Raw genomic sequence first — 18207 nt, forward strand, 5'->3', positions numbered from 1 at the left:
AGGGAGGGGGTGGTTTGTGGCCTCTCCCTCCCTAAGCCATAATGTGGCAGTGGGAACAGCATGTTCTGTGCCTACCTGCAATTAGTGTCCAGAGGACCTTAACCTCTGGGACTTCCCTGCCCGTAGTGCGGGCAGGGAAGATTTCATTGCTCTGGCTGGAGGGAGCGGAAAAGATCCTGCTGGGGGAGGGGGGGTTGAGGGGATCGGGGTGGAAGAGCAGAGATCTATCTTCCTGCCCGCGATCTGGAAGGCAGAGAACAGAGGAGGAGGCCCTTGAGAATGGGTGCTGGCAGGGGAGCCAGCAGAGCTACAGGGGCCTTGGGCATTCTCCCCGTGGCCCTCTATGCAGCCATGCACTGTTTGTACTCTCACATATTACATCACTCATGATATGGTCGGTGATTGCATTGATAATGACATCTGAAATTACATATTTGCTAATCACAAAGTGCAAGGAGAGGGTGTGATTTCTAGCTTTATTAGGATATGAGTTATAGTTACTTGAGATAACTAGAACTGCTGAATTTCAGTAGTTTTGTTAGTTTAAAACGTTATGTTTTAACTGAATGTTCATTTAACTATAACAAAACTTTGTTTTGTTTTTTCACTGAATATATTTAGCAGCTAAAATTTATATATGAAAAGCATTTTTTTTTCACTAATAGCTTGGGCTCCATTTCGCGAATCTGCACAAAACCATTCCAAATAGAGTCTCATCAACCTCAGCTCCTTCCTGGAAAGTTTAAGCATGATCGGCCAAGCGGAAGCAAAAATCAAGGGGGGGGGGGGGGGGGGGGGGGGATAAGTATTTCCCATGTAATTCTCCATAGGAAAACTAGACACAGCTACAGACAAAACAGCTGAACGCAATTACATCACATTTGACAGAAAGCTAGAGACCTTTTTGTGATTTAGTGTAATTCAGTTCAGTAGGTTTTGAGAAATTAAGGTTAAAAATGTATGTACATATAGTTGCGCTGTGATTGGTTGACCACGACCAACCAAGGTGGTTCCACGTATCCGCATGCTCAACCTTGTGTTGTGACCGGGTGGCGGAAACCTAAAGGAAAGTTGCGGCTGCCATCTTAGGACTCAGAGACTCAGTCCCTGAGTCCTACAAAAATAAAATAAAAAAGATATAATGGGGCAGGGTAGGGGTACTCTGATGCCCTGGGCTTTGTGGTCAAAATGAAAAACTTTTTTGTTCCCTTTTCTCAGGGATCTGCGGATCCACCGCAACACTCAGTGCAGGTCCCTGCATAATCACGGTGGATCACTAGCACTACTAAATAAAAAAAGAAGGGGTTGTGGGGGATTCAGGCCCTGCATCTAACCCCACAATGTGCACGGCTGGGCGCAGGTCCTGGCCACTGGCCAGGCCCTACGTCCAACCCCAGGCCCCGCACAGAGTTGGGATTGGTCACCCACAAGAGATCACACTTTTAGTTAAAAAACAAACAAAAGCCATGTGAAGCAGGGGGGTTGGGCACCCACTGGGATCAGACCAGACCTTAAGCTCAACCCTTTGCCACACACAGCTGAAGACATCCTACTTTACTTTAAAATATAGTAACTCACTTAAAAAAATGAATTTAAAGTGACGGTACAAATAGGAATTTCAATATTGACTTACCTTACATTAAAAAAAATTGTTGAAGCGACGTTATAGTTAGGTGACAATATCAGTTAAAACATACCATTTTACAAAACCACTGAAGTTCATCAGCTAAAGTTAGCTCAAGTAACTACAACTCATGCCCTAAAGTCACTATAACTCACGCACTCGCCATGCACTAATCGAGCCCTCAGATATTACATCACCCATGACATGTTCAATGACTGCATTCAAAACATCGTTAATCGCATCTGAAATTGCATCACTGATAACAACACTGGTATAAATTCAAATAGCTACACAATTGGCTATTTGACTATTCTGTAAAGCTATGGTAAACTGGCATAGGAAATGCACAAGTGGCAAGAATGGCAAATGTCACACCACATTTACAACGGCTGGCTGCAGTTTTAAACCAACACAGTAACACATGGCAGAAAAAGGTGCTTTCTCACATAGAAACACTTTTTTAATACACTGGTTAAGTAACTCTTAAATTTATCATGAAAACCCATAGGGTTAGTTAAAAGGTAAACATGCTAGACATTAGAGAATAGTATGTTCCTATACCAAAGAATTACCAAAAACATGTTTATTACAGTGAAGGCCAAGTTGATTTTCCTGTGGGAAGGCCTAAGTCTATTTTGCAATTCCGGAATGGGAAAATGGTATAACCTTGCTTAAAAGTTATTTTTCATCATTTATCAAAAACCTACCTATCTTACCTAGTGATCAAAGTAGATTTTTCCTATCTGTAGTGAAAAATGATCTTTTAGAAAGTATAATTATTGCTACCTAAAGCCAAACAAAATCAAACTAGGTCTGCTGATCTGCCTTATTCAAGTGGCTGTAATCAACATTCCAATTAGGCTCTACACCGTTGTAGAGACAGGAAATAATATAGCCATTTCTAAAGCAAGGAAGCCTGTTATTGGGCAAACAGTGACCATTTAGCTGGGATAATCCATTTGGGGAAGGTACAGAAACAGACAGCACTACAAGAAGACATCAACAGATTTACTATTCACATAAAGATCCCAGAGTAGACCCACATGACAGAAACTTTTCAATCAGAGGAGTTTCTCATGTATCTGTGTCTGCCCACAGCAAGAGGTGGAGCGGTTCCCATATCAGAAGGAGGTTGCTAATTTCCATTGAGCTGAATTTTGGAGCTCCAGAGAGGAGAGCCTGACTTCTCCCAACCTGACCTGAGGCATCTGTGAAGAGTTACAATTTTGTTGCTGAAAAAGAGGGTTGAGAGTTATGGATTTTTTAAAGAGATTATGCCTGTGACCTGATTGGGCTCCAGGCACTGGTTAGCACACCGGATCACTACCAACACTGTAGAATATATATATTTTTTTATTTCAAACGTTTCTTTATTATTTAAAAGCAAAGACCAGATTAACAAAGGAGAATTTGCAAATGTCACAGGTGTAGATACTATTTATCATAGCATTGCTAGATATAGCTTGCTACAAATAACTTTCCACTAACAGTTTTACAATAGATTAGCATAGAACAAAATCACGCACATCATATAAAAAAGAAATAGAGTAGGGGACAAAAGTAGAGGTAGAAAAGTAAACTAAATATAAAATAGCTGTATGGTAATGCTAAGAGGTTAGTGTCATTTAGGAGTGGGTGAGTTAGACACTCATTCGAAGGTGATACACTAGTTTGGGAAAGCACCGGAGTATGATATGTGCATGTAAGACCACATATATATTTTTATTATTAGTTTCTTGAATAAAAAAGCATTAAAAATAACAATAAAATCCAACAGCACCGGGAAGCAGCATTACAAATTATCATTTGGACATCCACACATATGCGCAAGCATCTGAATATATTGTGATAGTATTGACAAGACCGTAAGACATCATACCCTTTGCCCCATTGTTCAGGGGTTGGATAGGACAGGATCTCTTGTGTCATTTCCTAAAGTGATATTATAATGACCGAGCCAGGGAGCCCTAATTTAATTACATTTCTTCGGATGTCCTCTGGCGCTGTATGTGACTTTTTCGGCAGACATGTACGTATCCATCACCTTGTTCCACACCTGCAATGAAGGGGTCCCGGTATCCCCCAAATGTTTGGCCACATCTCGTTTTGCCACAATAAGACCTAGATTGGCCAATAGGAGTTTTGTTCTGGGGACAGCTACCTCAGTGGAGAATTCCCAGTAGTATATATTTGGGGCATAGAGGTATCGTCGCTTCCAGCACCTCCCTGATCTCTGTCAATATCTACTGGCAATATCATTGAATTTGGGGACACTTCCAAAGATGTGTATATATGACCCTTCCTCTGCCCCATATCGAAGGAAGTGGCCGTGGCAGCTCTTCCAAATTGATGAAGACGGGCCCTGTCAAAGTAAACTCTATTAAGAACCTTAAATTGTATCAGTCTAAGTTGTGATTTATAGCAACTTCCCTGGGATGCATTAGGGCGACCACCCAATATAGGTCCTCTAAGTCTCCCACCTCTTGTTCCCATCTGGCCCGCAGTTTCCCCAGAGTGTCCTGCCTATTGTTGATAAGTCTTTTATACGTCCAGGATATTGCCTTGTTTGCAATTTCTGCCATGAGAAACCTCCCTTCCAATGGTGCATATTCTGGTATGTTTTCTATGTCTAGTTTCTCTGCCTGCCATGCATGTGACACTTGCATATATTTATAGTATTGTGTCTGACTGAGTTCGTAGTCTCTTTGAAGCGAGCTGAAAGAAATAAGGCCTCTACTTTCAATAATGTCCTCGAGTTTAGGGATCTCTAAAATGTCCCAAGTTTTAAACTCCGGCAGCTTTCTAAATTGCTTTATGTGAGCCCCCTACCATATGGGGGTTTATCTGGTGACTCTAGTGTTACATTTCATTAATCTTTCCACTCCCAGCCAAGCTTCTATAGCTACTGGTGTGGCAAGTAATACATTCTTAGTCCCTTTCTCACCATATAAATAATGTAGATAGGAGTATGATGTAAACCGGGCCCATTCTAGGGTGTACGTGGGGTGGTCTCCTGGCATGTGCCCCCAGTTGTTAATTGCGATTAGATGGGCTGCCCAGTAATAGGCTTTAATATCTGGGAGGGTGATGACCCCATTATATTGGTTTTGAGATAGGGTGTGCAGTGCTACTCTAGGATGGCCACTATCCCAAAGAAACGTCTGGATTACCCCCTCAATTTTAACTACAATTTCTTCAGGAAGTTTATGATAGGTGTTTTGTAACACATAGAGAAGTTTCGGTAACGTTATCATTTTATAAAGTGTGGCTTTACCCAGGAGTGTCAGTGGTAGTGTTTTCCAGTGATCCACATATTTTTGAAAGTCTGATAGGAGCCATGTCTACTTCTTTGTCTGCAGTGACATATATGCCCAAATATCTAAATCCCTCCCTGGCTACTCTCAGTTGCCCTGGGACATCACAGGAGTCAAGAAAACCACCAGCAGGGTATAGTCTAGATTTGTCATAGTTAATCCTGTATTCTATGTGTGCCCCATATTTCTCAAAGATGTGGAAGAATTCTGGGAGTGTCATTACTGGATAAGTGACATTTAGTAATATGTAATCCGCATAGTGGGATATTCCTTCCTCATCAACAATCTCGGCCCAATCCCTAAAGACAGAGAGGCCAGGTTGTGTGCGGATAATGCATGCTAAAGGTTCCAGCACCAGAGCGAATAACAATGTTGACAGGAAGCATCCTTGTCTTGTGCCTTTTTCAATGGGAAATTCTGTTGATACCCCGCTATTCTCTTTTACTCAGGCCACTTGGTCTTTGTGAAGTAAATCAATCAAAGTCCAGAATTCAGGCCCGAACCCATACTTTACCAAAACCTGTCATAGAAATGGTCAGAGAACAGCGACAAATGCGTTCCCTGAAAAAGTCGTGGGTCCATTACCCTGACGAAACACGTGTTGGCTGGGCACCTGATCGGAATTAAATATAGAACAAAATGCAACATTGGATTACTGTGGTTGTTGTGTTTTTACATATCTGTGTTATGGATTTGCAGTATTTGCTCTGCTTCTATTTATCACATGTGCACAGGCCACCTGTATAAATTGTTCTAAGGCTTGTGTCTACTTTGGGGATTTAGGGTCATCCCCCTGCCTGTGGCACCGTTTCGCACTGCTATCCTCCACATACACTACGTACACACAGGTAGGCGCCAACGCATACCGCATCACTTGAAACCCATTTGATTATCTACCTCTGAGTGATGACTTTCAGGAGCCTAGTGGCCAGGATCGAAGCAAAACAATTTGTTTCAATATTTTAACAGAGAAATCGGACAATATGAACCACAGTCCGTCTTGGGCTGGTGTTGTTAGCTCCCTTTATAACCGTCACCCATCTCGCCTCTGTTTCTTTCCTACCTAACCATACCAGTAGTCTTCCGGCTTTATCACCTGATTCGTATAAGCAAAAGAGAGTCACCAGGAGTACGGCGTTAGACTTGTAACATGCCATTGTTTGGTATTCTCTGCAAAGTATTGATATAAAGCGCAACTTGGAGGGGTCGGTAGTTGCCCCAGGATGAGATTCCTGCGACAGTAGGCATTTCTCCATCTCTTCAATATCTCTGGTTTCCTTCTGATTTTCATGTGCTATTATATTTTGCGCCCTGTCTCTTAACACCGCTTTGTAGCCTTCCCATAACATGACTGCGGAGGATACAGAGTCTTTGTTTTCTTTAAAGTACAACTCAGAGTCCACTCAAATCTCATGGGCAACTTTCTCATCTTGTAAATCTAAGGCATTTAATCTCCACCCTTCTCCCAGACTATGGGTAAATTTTCCAATAGTAAGCCACAAAAGTGAGTGGACTGAAAGCACCCGAGCGAGGTAGTCCGTCTGCTCCACTCCCTCCATCTCACCTGCTGAGGCTAGGATATAACCCAGTCTAGAAAATACCTTGTGTGCACCACAGTAGTAGGAGTATGCTCGGGTTAAGGATTGGCATTGATGCCATTTTTCTGTAACGTCAAGAGTCTACACAAATCTCTTCAGTGTTGTTTCGGCCCTAGGAGTGGGGACCGGGTTAGTATGATCCAGTTCCGGATCTATCACCTGTGAAACATTCTTGAACCGGGAAGAAACATCTCAATAAATTAGTGTTAGCAGTATTCTTTCTAACCTTCTGAAAAACAAAGATGGAAGAACTACCGATCTCCACTTATACCCAGGTAGCTCAGGCTGGCGAGAGACAAGAAACCTGGTAGCCTGCCCAAGCACCTGGGAACTCTAGGAGAGATCAAGAGCAACTTACCCAACATCACAAAATATTGGGATTGGTACACAGTCAATATTCTGGCTTTTGGAGGACCAGGACAGGCAACAAAGTTTCCAGAGAAAGACACACCCTAGATTGCTACAGATTGCCGCTTTGTGTCCTTTGGAGCTTTTCAACCAAACATTTCAGCTGCAGCAGAACCTGTCTTAAGTACTGATCCTTGTGAAGCCTATCCTGGCTACAACCTCTCACCTTGCCCCAGAGGAGAAATCCAAGAACCCAAAAAGTTACTTTGTATGAAGTCTGATTCTCTGGTGGTTAATCCCTGGTTGCTGTAAATGGCAAATACTGTTGCTCCTATCAAGGAGAGGTCTGCTTTCTCCAAGAGCAGACTCCCTGATCCATGGTTTGATGAAAAACTCAAGATGCTGCAATCTGTACATCTCGCTGATCAAAGCGTCCACCTTCTCCAGTGGGGAATAGCTGGGGAAAATAATGAGCTTCTAAACTCTTTTCCCATACACTCATGGGACTTTGCATCTTTTATTAGAAAAAATTCAATGTTGTTTCCAATTATTAGGGCCCTAAAATATTATAAGAATCTAGGAGGCTCACCATTTTGAGCAGGGCCACTCGGCCGGCTAGAGAGAGAGGCAGTGTGCTCCAAAACTTGAAGTTGCCTTTCATTCCCCTAATGGCTCTACCAACATTACCCTCTAGTAAGTCACTTTGTGTATGGTGTATTCGGGTCTCGAGGTATGTCAAGCAGTGATATTCCCATTGCACCCAGTCAGTATAGTGGGGGCCATTATCGGTTGCGGCTGTGGGGTAAAGGCAGTATTTCGCCCAATTCAACTTGAGCCCAGCAACAGCTCCAAAATCGTGGAGTAAGTGCATTGCACCAGTGAGTGCATCATCAGTATTGGCCAAAAACATGAGTAGGTCATCAGCTTAGAGCACAATGTCATGAGTTTGCCCATGCACACAAAGACAAGGATAGCGCAGTCCATTCCTGGCATGGGCCGCAAGCGGCTACATGGCCAGGGCAAACAAGAGGGGGGACAATGGACATCCCTGTATTGTGCCGTGGCTCACTGCGGAGGTGTCGAAGATCAACCTGCCAGTTTTCACCCTGGCAGTGGAATGTTTGTATAACAAAGCTATCCAAGCCACAAAATTATTCCCCAAGCCAAAATTGCACACAACTGAAACAAATAAGGCCATTCCAAGCTATCATATGCCTTTTCTATGTCTACCGCGAAAATTATGGCTGTCTCTTTTAGATAGGTGTCGGCCTCCAAAATCTGAAGTAGGTGCCTTATTTTGTTAGCTGTGTTCCTAGTTTGGATGAATCCGGATTGATCTCTGTGTATTAGGTGTGTCATTTGAGGTAGGAGCCGGGTAGCTAGGATCTGACTCAGTATCTTATAGTCCGTAGTTAGCATAGATAACAGGCGATAAGCAGTCCTGTCCCAAGGCGGTTTCCCTGGTTTCAACAGTGGGATGATGATTGCTTCGCAGGTTGTTGAAGGCAGTTGCCCTGCTCATTTCGCATCGTTATAAAGTTTTACTAATCTAGGAGCCAGTAGATCAATATAGATCAGATAAAACTCGATCGGCAAGCCATCTGCCCCAAGTGTCTGATTTTGAGCCATGTGCTTTATCGCTCCCCTTATTTCCCCAAGGGTGATATCTCAATAAATCCGCCTGTGCTCTATCGAGTTTTGGGAGGTCTACTACGGTTACAAATCTCCCCGATGTCTTCATCATTTAAAGTCACTTTACTCTGATATAGCTCCATATAGTACGCTATGAACTGATCATTAATAGCCTGTTGGTTATAGCAGACCTCCCAAGTTTGACTAGTAAGTTCGAGTATTATCGTCCCCCATCTGGATGGGTTAGCTAACCACGTCATCAATGATCCAGATCAGTCACGTTCTATGTGGGCGTGAATTAGATATTTCTTATAATCAAAGCAGAGCAGTCGCTCCACTTGAGTAGCAATTGCTGCTTTTGCCTCTAGGAGGTTGCTCTGCCTATCTGTCCTCCCAGGGGGTTCCTGTTCTACTTCCCGCAGTCGTTGATCTGATTATTGTATATCTTTTAGCCGCACCTTACGTACTCCCATAATGTTTGAAATGCAGTGTCCCCTCACAGCTGTTTTAATAGCACCCCATTCTATAAAGGAGGATGATGCTGTGCGAGTATTCTCTAAAAATATTGAGCAATACCCATGCCCACCACTTTGCGGAAAACCTGATAGTCCAGTGCTTCCGGCTTAAGCGACACGTCGGTATTTTAGGAAGCACATGGGACCATTGTATCCTTAAGAGGATTGGGTTATGATCTGATAAAGTATTAGTGAAATATTCACTATGTTGCACTTCTGCATGTATATTAAAGTGCCCCAGGGGGTGCGCAAATGTAATACGGCCCCTGATATTGCTTGATGCTGTGGCTTCTTTGCATGATATGCTTTTAGGGTCTTCTCTGGATGCAGTGGACGAGTTTTCACTCAAGGCCATTTAGGAAGCAAAATCTTTTTTTCATACTTTTATCTGTTCTGTGTCAGGGCAGAATGTTGTGGGCAGAGAAGAATTTTTGGTTCATTAAAAAACAAGACTAAGCACAAGTATGCAATCAGCAGGTAAACTAACTCAAATCATATTAGAATTAAATACACAGACACTACCCAGTAAAAGCTTGCTGCAACACAAATTATATCACATATTTACAACATAAAACTAATTACCTTAATGATCTGCTCAAATGCCAGAGCAGACTTCAACATCATTGGTCTTTGACTTTGAATCATTTGCTGATCAATATTATTGTAAAAATGTGCAACCTATAAAAGAAAATGAAAAATCAATAAAAGGAAATACAAAAAATAAGCTAGACAATGTACATTACGCTTAGTGTAAGTAAAGTTACTTACTTGTAATTATAACCCTAGTTCTGTATCATAAGATTTGCAGCATTTTCCCAACTTGCTGTAGATAAACTAATATGAAAAGCATATTAGAAATGAAAGGAAATACAGCCAGATAGTCAGTAGTATTGCAATGTAAAGCATCAGGATCTGTCAATTTAAGAAGGCAGTAACCTTCCTTATCTCATCACGCCTTGTACTGGAAACTTATGGAGAATATTAGTTCTTTTTATGGAAAAATATGCCACTACGTCAGACTTCCATATCATAGTTTACAAATCTGTGACTGCCAGACAGTTACAAACAAAATTGATGTAACCGTTTTTCCCATGGTTGAGTGGGCCCAGGGTTTCCTGGGATTCCTGATAATCAGACTTGATGTAGGTTGCTTGGAGGCTGTTTCCTGATACTCAAGCTAGATGTAGATTACTTGGAGGCTGGATAACATGATCTTAATGAACCACAGTTAACTAACAACTGAGAAGACTTCCTTATTTCTCTAGTTTTGTCTAAACAGAACATTAGCACTGTACAATAGGAGTTTGAATGGACCTTTCCCCGGGAGTATCAGGGTTCTTGAAAAATGCTCCTACGGAGATAGACTAGCTTAAATGAACATCTGAGACATACTGGGGAAGAAAACAATGGATGAGTCCTCAATAACACTCTAAGGGGAAAAAAAAGTTAAAAAAACATGTACGGCTCTTGAATCAAGAGGTCGCTAGAGGGTGGGCTCGCAAGATGGCTGCGTACTTGTGAAGCTCCTGCGGTCCGGCACATACAAATAACCAATATCCTGCACTAGGAGCCTCAGCTGAATGCTAAAAGTCAGTGGAACCGGGAGATAACAACAGAGTACCCCTCGGGGCATGGGGAGATCCCACTAAAAGAAGCTGTATCACGCCAGACACGGCGGCTAAAGAACAGGGCCTACGGGGGGAAAGGGAAGGCTACTAGACTTGCTGCGAGCGAGTGGCAGAGCCCATGCAAACAACGACTGGAGTGAAGAAGCCGCCTTTCAGCTGTGCAGACTAGAGATGCGGGCGGCGCCGGGCCGGCACTCGCGTACCAGAGCGGAGTGAACATTGGCAGGAAACCCCCATCGCACTAACGCAGTAGTAAAGAGGCTGAGTGAAGCGGGAAAAGAAGCTGGGATGTCGGCAGCCTCGGGGGGCCATCCCTGCCGCGTTCAGGTGCTCCCCCGCCTGCCCCTGCCTGCTCCCTTAACTAGAGATACAGATGCGAGTGGCGGAGGTGGCACATAGTAAGCCCAAATGGACACGTCACTGAGTCTGGTCCCGAGAATGAATGAAAGGCTGCCATTTTGGTACAACACACTAATGCCCTTAAGGGATAAAAGCGCACTGCGACAGCAAAAGACCCAAACACAAGAGAGCGAGAGTGAACAGGCCACTGGCCCACAGAATACACGCAGTTGAGAATGGAGACTCCCCACTTCCATCCCTGAGATAGCTGGAGGGTAGGGGCCATCCTTGAAGGTGGTGGGCCGAAGAAAAATATAGGAGAATAGCACAGTACTCCAATAGAGAGGATACAAAACAGAACGGTCCTGTAGACCCTATCACTGGAAACTCACCTGAGGGCCAGACACCCGCAGGCAGCAGCAAACACTGAAGGAATCCTAGCAATGTAAGGCCCTGGAAAGAAACAGTAAACACTATAATGGGCAAAATCGAAGGAAAACAGCCGAAACTGACGTTTTAACTGCGGAAATCACGCAGAGACCAAAGCCTTGAGCAGGACTCAACTGTGGAAAGAGCAGACACTAACCAGCCAGTGGAAGAGGAAGACTTGAAAGTCTGGCTGATAACAGTAAAACGTAGCCTCTCCTCAATAGAAGCCAAAATGGATTCTATGTGCATATGCATGGATTTCATCACGCAAAAATTAGAGATGCAGGATGGACGACTATGGGAGGAAGAACACAGAATCTCGGAATAGGAAGATGCCACCTCTCAGAACAGCGAGCAAGCAAAAGAAATGAAATGCCTTCTGAAAATAATAGCAGCCAAGAATGAGGAATTAGAGGCCCGATCCAGAGGAAACAACATATGAATCCTGGGAGTAGCCAAGTCCTCCAACACTGGGAAGATGGAGAGATGGAGGAATTTGTTGAGCTCATGCTGGTCGCTAGCTTCCAGGGGGTGGGGGGGGGACTAGTTCTCACTACTACTGCTTGTGGTGGAGCGGGCGCATCATACGCTGGCTACCAGCCCCCCGGGGTCCTTCCTAGATTTATAGTGGCCCGATTACTTAACTATCAATATCGTGACACTGCGCTACGCAAAGAAAGGGAACAACAATCGCTGGTCACAGCATCGCTTTGTACCCAGACTTCACAGTCGCAGCTCAAAAAGCTAGGAAAAAGTTTCAGATGGCAAAAAAACCCTGTAACAAGCAAACATCACGTATGCGATACTGTACCCTGCGCACTTGTGGATTACGCACCAGGGAAAGCAACATTTCTGCGCGACCCCACAACGGGCGATGGAGTTCATCAAGAAGCTGTCTATAAGCCCGAACAGATCTGAGCACTCGCCAATTAGCAGAAGGCCGGCCACCCCCGCATCAGAATGCGAGTAATGGGAACGAAGAAACACATGATGAATCCTCAAAATATCCACCCATGGCAAGAGAGGCCGTCAATGACCGAAAGGCACTGGTAGTGCACAATTGCTGAAGTCCTGGACACCTCCCCGTACTGCACCTGTACCACCTCGGGGAGGAACTGCCTTGACCCCCTAGCTGTGAACTCCCAGCAGGAATTCTCTCTGTCCAAATATGGTCTTGATAACTGTGTTGGCTATATTGTTTTTCTTACTTACCTACTTTCTTTCTTCTCTACTAATGCCTGGTACCTCTGCAGAGCTCTCCTCTTTCTTGCTCTAAATCTAAATTCCCCTATGCACTCTACATTCAGAGTCCTAGGACGCTGCTGCAATCAGTCCAAAGTTCGACAGGATTGTTTATTAACATTGGGGCTAGTTGAGAGGCCTAGGGGAACTGGGAGCGAGGGAGGGATGGTACACGGCGAGTTGGGGAAGTCGATGTGAGAGAGGGGGAGGGATCAAATGACCCAACACATGCGGAGGACATGGGTGAGCGATTCAATGTACAGAATTATACAAGCAGGGGCGACATCAGAGGACGAATGCTACTGCACCACAGTTTAGCAATATGTGAGTGAATGGCCTGTAACAAAAGCAAAATGGGTTCAATCTTCTAACATGGAACATCTTGGGATTTGGAGACCAGCCTAAAAAGCGACATCTCCTTGCATAATGGACAGGCATGATATACAAATAGCCATGCTTCAGGAAACAAACAAACCCCCACAACCCACTCCTACTTTTGCGGTGCGATTCCTTTTCCGAGAGGGACCTCCACACTTATAAAGAAGGGCACACCCTACATAGAGATAGGCTCCCTAAATGATCAATATGTAAGGTATAGCGTGGCACGAGGAGGAATAGCATTCCACACAGTCACACTGGTAAACTGCTATGGCTCTAACATAGATGATAAAGGATTCTACACCACACTATGGGGACTAATTACAAATATTCGGTTCGCACATATCGTCTGGGGAGGCGACTTTAACTTCAACTATCCATCCAGACTTGGAACATTCCCACCCGCAGCCACAACACTATACCAAGGCCCAATGTCAATTGCAATGGATAATTGAAGTGCACCAAGTGATTGATGCATGGCAGAATACACATCTGATAGAAAGAGAGGGGACATATCACTCCGCTGCACACAGCAGTTTGTCTCGCTTTGAATTCTGGTTGGAGTCCAGAGGACTTAGCACACAACCTCTGGCACAAATGTACTCCACTCCCCAGTGCTCATACAGATGGTTTTGCTGGAGAATTCCTCCAGTTATATGTCCTGGTGCCTCCCTGCGCCAGGACATGGTCATTCTGGTAGACAAGGACTTTCTGGTAGAACTAGGACAGGAGGTGAAGGCCTTCCTCCAGCGTAATATAGATTCCGTCACCACCCTGGCGACAGACTGGGAAGCACTGAAGGGGACTGTGAGGGGCATGTGCATTGCACAAGCTGGAGGAATACTAAGGGACATTAGGGAAACTGGAATACAACATCAGTGAGTTAGAGAAGGAATACGCAGAGGCAGGTGGGGGTGCGATACAAGGCAGAATAAGAGAAATGTTCACTGAGTATCAAGACGCAGCAGAAAGAGAATGCATATTCCGCAGGAAATTTCATAAGGCTAGGCAATATGGGGAAGGGGAGCATCCAGGAAAGGCACTACTAGAACTGGCACGCACACCCCGATTCTCCAGTCAAGTATTGGGGTTCTGTGATGAAACAGGACAACTCCATAAAAGTACAAAAATCAATACTACAAACCTTTTAGAAGCACTACTTCTCGCTATACTCCACTTGAAGAATTGCCCCTACAAACGCAAGCCCCTATCTAGAAGTTGTAGAATTAGGGTGGCTAAGTGACACGCAGCAGGAATTCTTTGCAGTGGACTCTGAGGAAGATGACATTTGTGCGGCTATTATGCCGCTGAGGTCGGGACAGGCATCGGCACCAGATGGACTCCCAGCAGAATTCTAGATCCACGGTGTGCCTCAGGGCTCGTCCATAAGCCCGATTTTATTTAACGTGTATTTAAAACCTTTAATTACGTTAATCAAAGCCCACAAGCTAGGAGCAATCAACTATGCCGATGACACTCAGCTCATTCTCTCTTGGGAGGGTGAGGAATCGATTCCTCTGGAGTCGTTTCATGAGTGTCTGCGAGACACAGCTTGCTGGCTTCACAAGAACTCCTTACAGTTCAATGCCACCAAAACCGAGGTTCTGTTCTGTGCCGGAAGTCGGATCTCCCGCCCGTTTCCAGATGAGTTCTGGCCCCCGGAAACTCTGGAAAAACCACAGCCGGTCACCACCGTTCGCAATCTGGGAGTTATGATGGATAGCAAGCTCACCATGGAAGCCCAGGTCGCGAAAACAGTGCTTACCTGCACTGCTTTGATTCGCTCACTCCGCAAGATCTTCCCACTCCTACCCTTGCAGGCCCGGGCCTCAATTGCCAGATGCACCATTCTTAGTCGTCTTGACTATTGTAATGCGCTGCTGCTTGAGGCTCCGTCTGCACTGTTGGACAGACTCCAAAGAGTTCAAGCAGCGGCCGCTAAATTGGCCCTGGGATGGTCTAGGAGATCCTCGGCTACTGCGGCAATGGCTGAACTCCACTGGCTCCCCATGAAACAGCGAGTTGCTTTTAAATCGCTCTGCCTTGTTTTTAAAGCTCTGCACAGAGTTGGCCCTGTTCCTCTGCAATCTCTGTTCGAATGGTATATCCCAACCAGAGCTCTCAGATCCACAACAGCCTGGCTGGTTAAAGTTCCAAGATTTAAAAAAGCCAGGACAGGAGGAAGATCTTTCAGGGTTACTGCATCAAAACTCTGGAACAGCCTGCCTCTGGATGCCCGCCAAATAACAGAACTTCTCCCTTTCAGGAAACGGATTAAAACCTGGCTCTATCCAAAATGCTAAACGCCAATCACTTTACTGCTCATTTCCTACTGCATTCATCTTAGAGAGTTGTCTTCAGCGCCAGGATACCTGCAAGGTGACAGCTGCGCTCTATAAATGTTTTAAATAAATAAATAAATAAATAAAATAAAGCGTACATAGACATTCTGACGCCTCTCCTTAAGAAACTGTACGAGGAGGCGCTGCAACCAGGCACTCTGCTTCACACCATGCCGGAGGGGATGATCATTTCTATTCTGAGGCCATGTGAGCCACCAGATATTGGCGAATCTTATAAACCGCTGTCGTTAATAAATTGTGACGTCAACATCTAAATTGCTGACAAACAGTCTTAGTTTGTTAATATACGGAATGATACACGCAGACCGGGCTGGGTTTATCCCGGGCAGCGTCGCCTCACATAACTTACGAACACTGTTTTTGACCATGCAGGACATAGATCCAGACCTCAGCGAGGTAGTTGTCTTTTTAGACGCTACAAATGTTTCGACTCACTTGAGTGGGATTTCTTGATGACCGTCCTACGATGCATGGGCTCACCCCCCACGATTCAGACAATGGGTACGCCTACTATATCACAAGCCATTGGTGAAACTCCTCATTAACATTTATATAGAGGGGTGTTTTCCAATAAGGAGGAGTTCTTTGGGGAGAACCCACCCTCGCCTATAGAGCTATTTCCGTATATTAGGCTAAGAGAGGATGTCAGGGCTGCTACCCCAGAGTTCCCTGCTGAACCACCCACACTGACACCCCTGCACAATATGCTCCAACCTACCAACATATCGCACGTAGTGACGAGACTATATAGAGACTCTCTCACATCGCAAGGGGTGACCCTACGTAGTGCAAGATAGGAATGGGCAACAGAATTAGGCACCCCAATAGAAGATACACAATGGACATACTGCTGCCAGCAAACTGGAAAGATAACAGCCAGCAGCAGATTGCAAATTATACACGTCAAGTTTCTGCACAGAATGATTATACCCCGGTAAGATTGCACTGCTACAACTTAAGACCCGCTGATAACTGTAACAGATGTGGAGAAGAAGGTGCAAACTTTTTACACCTGGCCTGGGCATGCAGAGCAGTCCTTAAGCACTTCAGAGAAGTGGGGGGTGGGGGGGGTGGGGCTGCTCCAGATGACAGAGGCACAGGTAAAATTCACACCACTCATTGCGCTACTGGACACTTGGAACAAGTAGAAGCCCTTATGAGATGCTTGGTGGCCCTAGGTTTATTGCTAGCCAAAGCAGGGTTACATGTAGATGGGGGCGGGGAAGAGCACCTAAGTTCAAGGACTGGCTACAGGAGCTGGTTTATTATCAGGAGCAAATGAACATATATGCAGAACTTCTGCCAGCGACAGCCAAACCCAAGGATGTATTGGACCCACTAAAAAATTACCTATTGACTGCCCCGCAAAATGCACATGAGAATTAAGCTCTGCGCCCTAGGATAATGGGATCATATTGTATGGTATCCCCGCAGGGGATGCTCCATAGGGTATCTTGCATGCTCACATGGAGGAGTTAGCAACTAAACTAGACATGGCTATTCGTGTAATTGTCTGAAGGATGTTGCTGTAACAAAAAGCTATGTATCATTGAGAAATGCACCTTGTTGAATCTGTAAGTGTTGCGTACTTAAATAAGATGTCAATTCTGAAAAAACTATTAAAAAAGATTTGTTCATGAAAAGAAAAAAAAGGCTCTGAGTCAACAAAACCTAAATTTCACTAACTCTACGAACTGAGGTGATGGAAAAACAAAAAAATGCTGCACAAAGACATTGCGTATTGGCGCAAATGTAGTAGCCAGAAACCTGGACAAGTCCAGTCTAGTCTAGAGTTTTTGTATAGCCCATGGCTACCCGAAGGCCTCCCAGCGCTGTTAGAGACACGGCAATGATAGTGAGACAGTGGGGGGTTCAGTCACTGAAGAGCTAGGTCTTCAGGGCTTTGAAGAAATTGAGTGCAGATCCGGGGTTAGTGCATTCCAAAGTGTGGGCGCCAAAAACAAGGTGGACCTCCCTCACCATTGGGATCTTTTAATTCTAGGAACATTCAGCAGACTAGCTGAAGAGGATTGGAGCTTTCTTTCTGGCACATATGGGGAGGCTAGCTATCTGAGCAGCGAGGGACCTTTATTGTGGATAGCCCTGTGCAAAATGCAGAGTGACTTAAGCTGCACTCTGCATTTCACCGGCAACCAGTGGTGGGCTTGAAGTGCCATCTTAGCAGACTGATGTTTGGGGATGTTCTTTAAAAGTCTGGTGGCAGCATTCTGCACAGTCTGAAAAAGAAATTAATGACAGAGGGGGGGAACTGAGATATAAGGCGTTTCCGTAGTCCAGCTGAGACAACACAAGGGGCTGGACAATCACTCTCTTTGCAGCAAGCGGAAAGAAGGTTAAGAACCTTACTCTACAATATCAAAACACCAAAGCATGTGGCAGCTAACTTTTTCGCATGATGGTCCAACAAAAAACTAGTATCAAGCCACATCCCAAGACTCTTTATTAAATTTTTTGGGGCTGGCAACTTACTCACGGGGTCAGATAGGGAATTACGGTTACTAGCGAAATTATTACTAAGAAGCATCACTTCCATTTGTCCTCATTAAGCTGCAGTTTACAGCCAGCCATCCAACTGGCTACTGCATGAAGGCAAAGAGATGGCGCGAATTGGGATCCAGGGAAATTGAGAAAACCAGCTGAGGTCACTGGCATATGAGACCAATGACAGGCAAAATGAGTGATCAATCTCAGCAAGGGGGGGCATATAAAGGTTAAAGAGAGTAGGTTTCAGGGAGGAGCCATGGGGAATGTAAATGTAAATGTACATGTATTTTAT

The 18207-nt window shown here is 44.7% G+C and overlaps 1 protein-coding gene across 3 annotated transcripts in view; it reads right to left on the reverse strand.

Annotated features, from left to right (window-relative positions):
* DYNC2H1 (dynein cytoplasmic 2 heavy chain 1) overlaps positions 1 to 18207 on the reverse strand; it is a 1560829-nt gene that overhangs the window by 1355675 nt on the left and 186947 nt on the right. For all 3 annotated transcript variants that reach the window (XM_086935265.1, XM_086935264.1, XM_086935263.1), the window contains exon 13: positions 9614 to 9709. In XM_086935265.1, the coding sequence (XP_086791391.1) occupies positions 9614 to 9709 (96 nt within the window). The remainder of the gene's footprint in view (positions 1 to 9613; positions 9710 to 18207) is intronic.

This window comes from Lissotriton vulgaris, chromosome 8, assembly GCF_964263255.1.
Source record: "Lissotriton vulgaris chromosome 8, aLisVul1.2, whole genome shotgun sequence".
Taxonomy (NCBI): Eukaryota; Metazoa; Chordata; class Amphibia; order Caudata; family Salamandridae; genus Lissotriton; species Lissotriton vulgaris.